This window comes from Octodon degus, unplaced genomic scaffold (assembly GCF_000260255.1).
Source record: "Octodon degus isolate 3935 unplaced genomic scaffold, OctDeg1.0 scaffold00167, whole genome shotgun sequence".
NCBI lineage: Eukaryota > Metazoa > Chordata > Mammalia > Rodentia > Octodontidae > Octodon > Octodon degus.
Window position 1 is genome coordinate 1,164,615 of NW_004524743.1, and position 12,343 is coordinate 1,176,957.

The window sequence follows — 12,343 nt, forward strand, 5'->3', positions numbered from 1 at the left end:
CCTCCTTAGGACCGAGGCGTGCTGTTCGCTTGTAAGCTCTGTTCCCTTCCCCCACTGCACACTACACTTATTGTGGTTGAGGTTTTTCCTCTTGTGCTCTGAGCTTCATGAGGACCGAGACCTGATCACCATGGTAACTTCTGTGTCTACCATGGGGACTGGCAGAGAATTGGGCCCTTGTTTGTTGCATGAAGGAATAAATGAATAAACACAGCTTTGTGTAACTCAATAATCCATGAAATCTGTGCACTAGTTAAAACAAATTTTTGAAATAGCATAAAAACCTTCATTAGGTAAAAAAAATCTAAATTACAAACATGTCTCCATAGAGTACAAAACAACTGAGAATTATACTGTAGCTAAAAATAGATACATATTTTTATAATAATTTTCATGGTAGTTTGCAAAATATCATGTGATTTTTGTTCCAAACTTTACTTGAACATGTGAAAAATTGTTCTAATATGTGCTAAGGATTTAGGCACATTTTGATCTAATACTGTGATCATAAACTCACTTAGGTCCATTTTTATAAGCAAGATATTTTGTATTACATCCAAAGCTGGGGCAAGAATATTAGAAATACCCACAATGTTTATTTCCATGTAAACACAAAATAAACACTGTAGTTATTGTCTTTGTTACTTGATAAGGAGCAAGTGACTACGAAATGCAAATGGTCTACCTTAGTAAGCTGTCCTCCTCAGGCCCCTACTTTAAAGGCAGACAAGAGAAGAGCAAACCCAACACACTCTGTGCCACAGTCAACTATTTCCACGGGATCTGATACCTTTGCATTGGAAGATGCACAGAAGCACTTGAAGCTCAGAAGCATGGAACTAAGTATGATTTTTGTTATTTTTTTCTTTGTAAACCACATCCCTATTTTAAAAAACAAAACCAAACCGGAAATACTCATTGTAATATGGTGACTAAGACTGGAGCCGGGCAGATTCTGTCTTAATTTAGGTTCTGCTTGTTACTAACTGCTGTAACTGCGGGTGAGTCATTCCACCTCCTCTGGGCTACAGAGCCCTCATCTGCAGAATGGGTATGATAAGAAAACTCCTCAGGGTAGATGATGATGTGAGGAGATGCTGCACAGAAGTCTCAGCAGAATCTACTCTAGTACAGATCAGCATATAGAGAGCAACTAGGTGGGTCTCCATGTGCTCCTTGCATGCCAGGCTGCATTTTGAGCAAGTAGGCAAGTAGTAGCGTAAAATGCTTAAAATTTCTGAGACCAAAAATAGCTGGCAGCCCAGGTATCCAAGCAGCCTTGGCCAGGCAACAATAGGCTATGAGCCACACATGATGTGAAGCAAAGTGAAAGCAAAAAGGGAGAGGAAGGAGCAGGAGAGCAGAGGGGACAGGAGAAGAGGAGCAAGAGGGGGAAAGCAAAAGGAACAGGATCAGTTATGGAAGCACTGGTATATTAAATCTTAAGAGTAGATCTAGGGGCCGGGGAGATGGTTCAGTGGAATAAGTGCTTCCCTGGCAAGCGCAAGGGCCTGAGTTCAATCCCCGGTTCCGCCCCCCCCCCAAAAAAAAGTAGATCTGTCTGTAGCAAAGACTCCTTTTTTGCAATTGCATTGGCAGAAACAACCATTGGCAGCTTGAAGTTATCTAAATTTTCAGCAAGACTGAACAGTTCTGTGTTTAAGAAGATTTCTTCAGATGACTATGATCATTGATTGTCAATCTAAGGGGTGCCAGCACGCAAACATAACTCTCACGTATCACACTCCTCTGAGCAGCCATGTAAACACTAGTAATCCCAAGGAAAATTAGTTTAACAGGTCATTTTTTCCTCTAGTCTACAATTCCTGGAGTTCTATTGAGTATCTGTCAGTTTATATTTTTCTTGCTGATACAATCCAATTTAAAGTCTAACAATTTTTGCTCATAATCTCTACCTCTACCTTCTGTACCTCTCTAATTGTAGATCTCTTTTTTCAGTCTAATATGCAATCTTAAATACACCTTAGATTTGACTCACTTTTATTGTACTGGGGAGTTACAGTTTTTCCCTCCCATCCATCTACTCATTAACACTGATGAAGGGTAAAAGTTCTGTGTTATGCATCTGGGGTACACAGAGATTACTGTAATCTAGTCCCTACCCTTGGCTGGCTTGTAGTCTTTTAGAAATCCACCATACAAACATTGTGGCCCTGCTGTAAATGCTGCAGCAGGTCAAGGACCAGTATTATAGGGAAGACAACAGAGACAAGGAGGTATATTGGTGCTGGAGCGAGATGCCGATGCCCAAACTGGGTAATGTTCATGACTATGAAGAGGAACAATTTTTTTCTGTATTTTTAGGGAAGGGTCTACAGGGTATTCAGGGTCTCACTACTAGATTGGACTTGTAATGATTCTCCTGTTTACAGCTTCTCAAGTGCTGGGATTACAGGCACGTGCCACCATACCCAGTCTCAATTGCCAGCTCAGTACACCCTGGGGGTGAGGTGGCACGGGGATTGAATCCCCAGCCCCTGAGCCTGCTTGCAGGTACGTAATCCGCTGAGTTATTTGGCCAGCCCTGAAGAGGAACAATTAAGGGAATGCAGTAGTTAAAATGATAAGACTTGATGACAAGGCTTATAAAGTACTGATGTATAAGTGCTGAGCGTATTTTTACTGGCATGGGAAACTCTGGAGAAACAGATTCGGAAATGAACATGAGGAGTCCAGTTTTTGTACACATTGGGTGAGAACTAGTGCAGAACATCCAAGCTGAGATGTCCAGAAAGTAGATGCACCCATGGGTCTTGAGCTTGGGAGAAAGTTCATAGTGGAAAAATACTGATATGGCAGTATTTTCATAAATGAAGTTGTAAGTGTAGACAAGTTTTCCTAGAAAGAGGCAATAAGATGGAAGAGGAAAAGTGTCAAAGACAGGCAAAGGGGGCAGGGCCAGCAGTGAAGACTGAGGGGGCTGTCAGAAAAGTTGAATATGGGGTCATGAAACCCAAGGAAGAAGACATCTACCAGGAGGCAGGTTCAGACACTGTGGACAGGTCAGGATGGACACCAAAAAGCACCTTCCAGAATATGTCAATTAAGGGCTCCTTGTGACCTTCCTGGGGGGGGGCAGACAACTAAGTGGAAGCATGAGTTTTCAGGTGCCAAGTGCAGAGAACTATATGTGGTAGAAAGAGCATGGGCCCAAGGGGCAGGCACATCAGAATAAAACCAAAATATATGGTGAATGTTTAAACATTAAGTAAAAGACACACTGCCATGACCTCCCCCCCCAAATAGCCCCTGCTTCCAAGCGAGCCTCTATTTCAAGGGCAGATGACATTCACTCCCTACTTTACAATGCTACACAACACATACCATGACATAGAAGTTTCCTTGAGTAGGAAAAACAAAGCTAGGCTAGGGGACCTGCCACAGGTGGCCTAGCTAGTAATTCTGGCCCCAGTAAACTGTCTAAACTCCTAAAAGAACTGTGTTGTCCTCACTCCCTTATTCACTGAAGAACTGTTCACCATAGTTAAGATACGGGATTAACCTAAGCATCCACCAGGGGTTAACAGGTGAAGAAAATGTGTTGTATGGACACAACGGACTACTATTCAGCCCTTAAAAAGAAGGAAATTTCTGTCATTTGCAATAGCATGGATGAGCCTTGGGGACATGATGCCATGCAAAACAAGCCCGGAGTAGAAAGAAAAATACTTCTTGGACTTTCTTATATGTGTGATCTAGAAAAGTCCAACTTGCAGCGGTAGAGAGAAGAAGGGTGCTTATTGGAGGCTGGGGTGTGGGGGGGACAGGAGAAGATACTGTTCAAGGCGCCCACAGTTTCAAGTAGGCAAGAGGACTACATTTGTGAGGTAGATCTGTTTCATGACATGGAAACTGCAGCTAATAATAATTTATCATATGTTCCCGGGGACAACCCGCTCAGGTCCCCCTCTTGTCCCTCTCTTGGATAGGAGCTTTCTTTTCCTCAATGAATATATTCTGCTCATCAAAAAAAATAATTTATCATATGTTTCAAAACAGATTTTAAATGTTTTCATCACAAAAATATGGTAAATATCTCTCTGGTGAGGTGATGGGTCCTACAATTAGCCTGATGTTATCACACCATGATGTATTATATACTGAAACATCACACCACGAACCATAAATATGCATCAAGTAAATATAAAGTACAGCTTTTTTTTTTTTTTTTTTTTTTTTTTTTTTTTTTTGCAGTACCAGGGATCGAACTCAGGACCTTGTGCTTGCCAGGCAGGGGCTTATGCTGCTGAGCTATATCCCAGACCCTAAAGTGCAGCTTAAAAAAAAAAAACTAAAAAGAAATCTTTCTTTACACCAGCTAGCAAAAAGGAAACAAAAGACTTATTTTATAAAGCACTGTTTATTCTTATTTATTGAAAATGTCAATTTTAAAAGTTCGAAAATAAAAACAAGTTAGAAAATTTGGGTTTGTGTAAGAAGGGCGACGACAGAGAAGAAACTAAAAGGCCTCTAAGGGCAGCAACTTAATTACAAAGTCACAAGAATCCATGTGTCGAGTATTGTAAACAACACAACTACAAGACACTGCTCTCAGGTTAACATGGCTTCATTTCCTTTATATTATTGTTTAGTGTATAAGCGCACAAGCTTCATTACCCAGAGTACCCAGGGCCTTTCATCAGGAAGGCCAAGTCCCCAAAACATGCATATGTACACATTACCTTAAAATAAAGTTCTTTCAGTACTGTAAGCAATCAACTAAAATATTTTGTAATCACAAAAGTGTTTCCTACAGCTATAGTATGCACACTGATTGTAAGCCATTGACTAACCACAGACAGGGCAGATGTGAACATCTAAGTAATTATTGTTGGTGTTTTTAATTCTTAGATATGAGATGTCATAGCTAAATTTCTGTACTTCAAAACAGAACAAGAGTCGTTCCTAGAAATCGTTACTCGTGAGCTTCCAAGAATGGCTGAGTGTGATTGGCTGAAGTTGCACTACAGGAAGAGTCCACTGCTGTCTGAGAATGCAGCCGTTTCTACTGCTCACCACGCAGACGACAGCCCTGTACCATGAATCTAGGGAACCCTGAGACCTTCAGTACCAGAAAGAAAAAGGGCTCTCAGCAAGCTGGAGGTCTCAAGTTTCAAGTTTGGTTTCTAAACATGTGCAAAACCAACATTTACAGGCACCTATCAAATGTATTTGTCGGACAACTTCCATCAGCCTCTTGGCCTTTCGCCTCTTGTCAATGATCTTCCCAATCTAGTTAAATGCCCTCTGTCTTCAGGGGAAGTAGAGTGTTCCAGAGCCTTGGGTCAACTTGAAGTTGTGCTGAAGTTAGATCTGCACTGTTCTGTGACTTGCTTTGAGATCTGCTTTCTCAGTTCTAACTTCTGGGATATTCACCACACTTGCGGTTTGCTTTAATAAGCAACTTGCATAAAGTATTTCCAAATAATCAGTTTAGTAACCAGCAGAGCTACTGGTGGAGCCCCTTCATTCTGGTCATACAAACTGGACTGACAGCATGTTTCTGCAAATAACACTTAGAGTCCTATTCAAAACAGGCCAATGATTATTACAACTTCTCATAGCTCACACTGTCTTCTCAATGCAGACTGTCTTGTTGGATGAAAGGTCACAGTTTGAATATGCAATGTAAAGTTAACTACTCACAGTCTAACTACATTTTTTTAAAAAGTAAGCACAACACATACATGTCATTTTACACAGCACTTGGTATGCGTGGCTACAAGCACTGGAGAATAGAAAACTTACACATGAGCCAGAAAAGTAGGGAAGAAGACCTAGCATGCACTGGGAAGAGCTGGTCAACTCTGCTGCTCAAAGGAGCATTGCCCAGTGCAATTTGCCACTGGGTTTCGTGTTGGCTTGAGTGACCACAACTTCCGTGCCACTGAGTGAAAACGTACACCAGCATAGAAGGAAACTACTACAGTTGGCTTGATCTTACAGACAATATAAGGCAGTAAGAAAAAAGTGTGATTGAAGGGTGGCATGTCTCAGACTAGGTCAACAACTTTTTTTTTTTTGCTTTTCTGGCGGAACCAGGGGATGAACTCAGGCCCTTGCACTTGCCACGCAAGCATTTATTCCACTGAGCATTCTCCCTGGCCATGTCTCAGACTAGCGAAGCACAGCTAGATCATTGGGCAATGTGCTAGTCTTTCACTTCCTCTGGTCAAAACTCAGAAAGTTTTAACTTCAGTAAAGTAAATAGTGAGGGCATCTGTACAGGCCAGTGTTCACGGGAAAGTCAGGGCTATATCTACCTCACCATGGCTAGCTGCTCTGAGCGATACAACAGCCAGATCAGTAAGTGTCGTCAATGGCAACAGCTACTACAGAGGCACTGTGAAATGAAGGCCATCCGAGGAGTGCTGAAGTCATCTGCCTGCACCAGCTTTCCTTGTCTTATAGAATGGAGGAGACTACGGGGCCACAACTACTACCACTTTCTGCTTTTTCCCCTGTTGCAAAAATAGCCAACTGACCCATAACTAAAAAACAATACCCAAAGAATTGCACATGTGTTGTGTGCTTAGACACACACATACACATTCACACACAGAAAGAGATGGACTCAAACACAAAACAAAAGCCAAAGAAGTGAGAACCAAATGAAGTCATACAGCCAGACATTCCGGACCCACTGAAGGCACGCTCTGCCCAGCTGCACAGTGGTGTTTATGGAAGAACTGAGGTCTTGCTGCTGGAATCAGCTCGAATGCACTCATCTGTTTGCTTCAACAGCCTTCGCACCAGCTTTTCCAGGTCCCTTCTTGACTTCAATTCTTCTTCCAGGCACTGCTTCATTCTTTTATTCTCCTGTGGTAGGAAGGACTCATTGATTCCCAAGTAGAGCATCCCTGTCCCTATCCCAGGGCTCCTGCTGTCATTCTCAGGGCACCCTTTCACCTCTGACTGCATTTTCCACGCTTGAGCTCCCTGTCCTCAGTTTCTAAGGCAAGGGAGCCACCTGCTGCTTCCCAGCTGTCTCTGCCCAACCATTCACTTTCTTCTTTCCTACAGTCCAAGCATTCTCTGAGGTTGCCTGCCTGGCCCCTTTTCTTTCTTTCCTTCCTTCCTTCCTTCCTTCCTTCCTTCCTTCCTTCCTTCCTTCCTTCCTTCCTTCCTTCCTTTCTCTCTCACCCTTTCCTCCCTCCCTCCCTTCCCTACTTCCTTCCTCCCTTCCTTTTTTTCCTCCTTCCTTCAGTTAGTGTCTCTTGTCTTTCAAGCTAAGTGTCTATTAAGGGGTCTCCTGAATACCTCTAGCACTGACCTCATCTCCTTAAGCTTGTCCCACAATCCCAAAATCAAACTCAGCATTTCATCCTGATAGGTTACAGGAACTTCATGCACATTAGGTCCTAAAGTGAACTCCTCATCTTTCCCCATCACCCTCAAATTCTTCCTGTGCTTCTTGATTTCCACCAGGGGCACCACCATACCAACCTAGATACTCTAGGGGGAAAACTTCATTCTTAGTCCTAGTTTTTTCTTGATCCCAACATCATGTCATCGTATCCTGTGAGTCCAAACTTTGCACTATGCCTTTCTTCACAGCTGCTCTCCGCCTTCACTGCCTCACTGGCCTGCCTCAGCGCAGGACCTAATGGTGCCTCATCCTAGCTGTCTAACAGCCTCTTGAGTGGCTTTCCAGTATCTGCTTTCTCCTTCCTCACACACCCTCCTCCTTGTCAGCAGTTACAATCTTCGTGGACAGGTAGCTTGTGTATCAGGGAGCAACAGGCCACATCTGCAGGGGCACCCACAAACTTCGCTTTAGAGTTCCATGTGCACTTACGTACCCATGATCGACTCGCCTTGTCTCACATACTGTTTTTAGACATCAGAGAACAGAAAAGTCACAACTAAGTTTGGGACCTATTGTAAACTTCTAAGTAGGATTATAAACAAGACTCAGAAATTTAAACCTAAGGTCACATGTAAAATCAATAAAACCCACTTTGATGATACAAGAAACAAAAATTCCCACCACCACCTTGCTCTTGAACATTTCCTGACAGCACCTACTAGTGGCTGGCAAGGAAGACAGAGTGTTTTTTTTAATCTGGAAAAATGACTTTTCTATTTTATTACCTGCTTCAGTTCTTTGACCTCATCCTTCAAGGCATAAACAGTATCGACAAGGCTCCTAGAACACACAAAAAAAAGTTTGGAGATGAATGGCTAGCACTGAAGTATTGAGTAGTAGTCAGCTCCATAAAAATACAGATGCTTGAGGCAGTGGACTTCCTAGCAGATGGGGAGTGGTCCTGCTCTCAATGTCCTCATCTCTCTTTTCAGAGAGGACAATCTACCAGCACATATACTAGTTCCAAGGCTGTGTTCTGGCACCTCTCCTATACAGATTTCCTCTTTTCCTAATCATTTCTAGTTTATGTGACCAAGAAACATGAGACCAGGGCCATAAGAAGGGTTTTCTTTTTAGACCTTGAGGTACAATTGGCCAGTAACAATTGTATATTTTTAAGGTATGTAACGTGATACTTTGATATATGTTTACACTGTGAAATGATGACCACAATCTAGTTCACTAACACTCCCATCACCTGATAGTCACTATTTTTTGTGTTCCCAGGGAGAGCACTTAAGAGCTATTAGGAAATTTAATGTATACAAGAGAGTGTCATTAACTAGAGTCACCATGGTGTATGTTAGGTCTACCAAAACTCCTTCCAACTTGCATAACTGAAACTTTCTACCTCTGACCAACATCTCCCCATTTCCTTTACCCCTACCTAACATCTGGCAACTGTAATTCTCTCTGCTTTTATAAGGTTGAACTTTTTTAGATTCCCATCCTATGGCTTTGATTTGTGTACCTTTAGGACATGAATAAATATCATTTAATGTGTACCAAAAGGTATCTTGAGACCTTGGCCATACTGTAGAAGCTGCACCATGGTACTGCCCTTCCTGCTAATCTGATACCAGTGACCTTACATGACTCAAAGCCAGGGCACTACTTCTGGAAGATGCCATAGATTATAGCCCGCCCCCTCAAAAGAGGATGACGTGTTCTGACAAGATTGTGCAACAGTCTTTCTTCTCTGGCTCTTTCTTTGGACAAGGAGTTTATAGATCTCCGTTCCAGAACTAATCTTGCTACTTACTAGATTCTCTAACAATCAGTAACCAGTTTCTTCTCATCCTCTCTTGGTCCTTGTTTCTTTTTCTTTTTCTTTTTCTTTTCTTTTCTTTTTTTTGTGTGTGGAACGGGGGATTGAACTCAGGCTCTTGCGCTTGCCAGGGAAGCGCTTATTCCACTGAGCCATCTCCCTGGTCCCTCTTTTTGGTCTTTGCTTCTTCACATACAAAGTAAAGACAATATCACCTCCTTGAAACCCTCTCAAGGTTGTGAAGATTATAATAATAATAATAAATGTCATTATTTATTGGCTGTTAGTCTTTATACTTATATCTGATTGCCATACAATAAATTTGACAGAATTACTATCATCCCCATTTTACAAATGAGGGGAACAGAGAGGTGCAGGGCTTCATCTTGGTCACACAGCTAATGAGTAGCAGAATTAGAAGTTGAACACTGCCTCCTCTCGCAAGCCCAAATGCTTTACCATTTCACATCACTTCACAGGCCAGATGCGAAAGTACACTGGCGATGCCAAGAGCTTTGAAATGTGCTGTCCTATGCAAATTCAGGCCTGACTTCAGAAATAACTCACATTTAAACAAATGAATTAGTTGGCTACTTTGTATTGATTTCATGAGTTGCAAGGCATTAACCTGATTTTCCCCCTTTAGGTCACACTCCCTAATGTGAATGGTGGGTGAGAGCTGTAAAGTGTTTTCTCTGAACTTTAGTTCCCTCATCTGTAAGACAGGTGGGAGTCATTCTTGTCTCACTGGATTGCTGTAAGACTTTAAATGACACAACCATGTGAGGGGCCAATCCCAGTTTCCCAAGTCTTTCCACCCCCCCCACACACACATCCTGAACCCATCAGAGCACTGGATTCACAGGGGCTCTGAAGCAGCCATGGGAGGGCTGTCTGGCAAAGTCACAGCCAGGGCATGCAGCTCTCCAGAAAGTTCTGGCTGGGTGCCTCTCCTGCCCTTCCTTCTCCCCTTTGTGAGGGAGGAGCACTCCCACAGCCCCCAAATGAAGGCATAGCCAAGAGGGTGGTGTCTCTGGATGCCAAGGAAGAATCCTTCAATGGAGTCCCTGTCAGCCTTTTTATGTAGCCCTTGACAAGGCAGGAAAACTGTTGCTTGCTCCACTCACTTTTCCTCAATGATTGTCTGGCCGTTGCTTCTAGTTTCTTCAATGATGAGTTTCTCTTCCTCAGGGAGTAAGACTTGTGGAATGGAATCTTTCCGAGCACCTACAAACAAGGGTTGCAAGAAGAGCACCATGTAGACTTACTATCACATTATCGATAGGTATTCATCCCTTTCCACTACTGGGATGGCAGAGTCCTTGTTTGTAGCATGCTGCAGTGTTCCATGCAGAGGGGAGATGCCCAACATGTGTTGACAAGATCTTCCTGACATAGGAAAATCTAAGCAGCCAAACGCATTACCTAACCCATGGGGTAGCTGCATTCTACATTCGGAAAAATCAGTGAAAAGGCCACTATAATACCTGTTCTCAACCAAGACCCCTGGACTTTCTCGTTGTGCCCCCTCAAGAACAAAAGGCTGACCAGTGACCACTTTGTCCCTGAAAACCCCCAGGGGATGACACACCACAATCTTTGCTAAGGTCCTCTGTGGTTTTAGTAAGGACCAGGTAGAGACAAGCTCTGTGGGGGATATAATATGCTCAAAGGGTTTCAACAGGAGCATTCTGCTCTTGTCTTTTCTCAGTCATATGGGAGGCCACTTGCAACTCTGGCTCACAAGCCAGTTTCCTCACTGCTCTTTGCTCAGACTGGCTGCAGGCTTTCAGACAGAGGAAGTGGAAGAATAGACATCAGGCCTGACGAAACAAACTCCTGAACTTCCAACATCCCACTCACTCTAGATCCTTCCTCTCAGAGCTAAGATGCTTCAGGCCTGGTCTCCTTGAGTCACTGGCTTCATCTCTTCCAGGTCAAGCTCTTTCCGAGGTGTACACTTACTGCCTTCACTGATTGCTCACCCTTTCCTAAGGGGTGACATCCTCGAGAAACAGCACAGCACACATGCTTAATAGAGGCACTTAAGATCACTGAATGCAGCAAAAGCCAACAGCTGTGAGTTCTGGGAAACTAGGACCCAGCCAGCACAGAGGACCACTGTGATGCACAAAGACCTGCTATGTGCCAAGCATGGCACTAGATATGTCCCACAGGGGAAAGGAGAGAAAGAGGCAAATATACCTCTTTGGGCCAGAACTCAAGCCTGGGCCTTTGCCTCTGAGAAGACAGGTGGACTTAACTGATGGGAAAAGGAACAGTGTGGAGGGATGAGGTCAGATTTGCATAGGGGATGCTCCTCCTAGGGTCCCTTTGTCCTCATCCTTGTCCTAGTTTTCATGATGAAAATTATCACTTTCCTTTCTTAACCCCTTGAAAGTTGCTCTTTGATCTGGGAGTATCTGAAAGCACAGCCAAGTTTTATCTGCGTAGAAGGTAGTTTCCCTTCTTCATGGACAAATGTACTGACTTCCAGTGAGCACAGTCCTTACGAGAGCCTTAGACCTGTGCCACTTGAAAGGAATATGTCAAAGCGGGCCACCTGGAAAGTCCTCACTCATGCCATGCCAAGTGGGCAGGGGCAGTCCAAAGTGGAGCATTATGGGGCATTCCTTTTTATGTAGATGGGAAGACCACACATGAAATATCCTTGAATATCTATGATAATGAAAGACAAAAGGCATAATTTATGTGACCTAACTTAAAGATACAGGGTGCACTAGAAAACATTATCTGGTTTGCAGTTTAGAACCTGAAACTTGTTCAGGGCAATACCATCACCAGACAGTTCCTGATAGATGGTGTACATTTTGACCAGACCCTGCTGTGTAGCTATATTTCCAGATTTTTAGTGCAACTTTGAAACTTGAGTCTAGTGAAGCATTGTTTGCTTAAATATGCAGCTGATTAAAGATAGTAATTTTGACTTCCTTTCCAAATCTGCCTAAAAGATGAGATTAGCATCAGTTTGCAGACACAGGAACTCTCTGGGCTCTTTAATTCCTAACTAGTGCTGGCAAAGTATCTGTATACTTCAAAGGAAAAAGACTTTTCATTTGTATCACCTCTAACTTTTTCCTTTCTTGCATTTCTCCCCCTCTTTCTCCTCCCGTCTTGTCTGTCTCTGTCTCTCTCTCTCTCTCTCTCTCTCTCTCTCTCTCTCT

At 43.1% G+C, this 12,343-nt stretch overlaps 1 protein-coding gene across 1 annotated transcript in view; it reads right to left on the reverse strand.

The window, feature by feature from the left end:
- Positions 1-4,372: 4,372 nt before the first annotated feature.
- Arhgef6 (Rac/Cdc42 guanine nucleotide exchange factor 6) overlaps positions 4,373-12,343 on the reverse strand; it is a 151,876-nt gene continuing 143,905 nt past the window's right edge. Inside the window, 3 exon segments of the mRNA XM_023703265.1 lie at positions 4,373-6,840; positions 8,116-8,170; positions 10,286-10,385. Of these exon segments, the coding sequence (XP_023559033.1) occupies positions 6,700-6,840; positions 8,116-8,170; positions 10,286-10,385 (296 nt within the window). The 3' untranslated portion in view covers positions 4,373-6,699.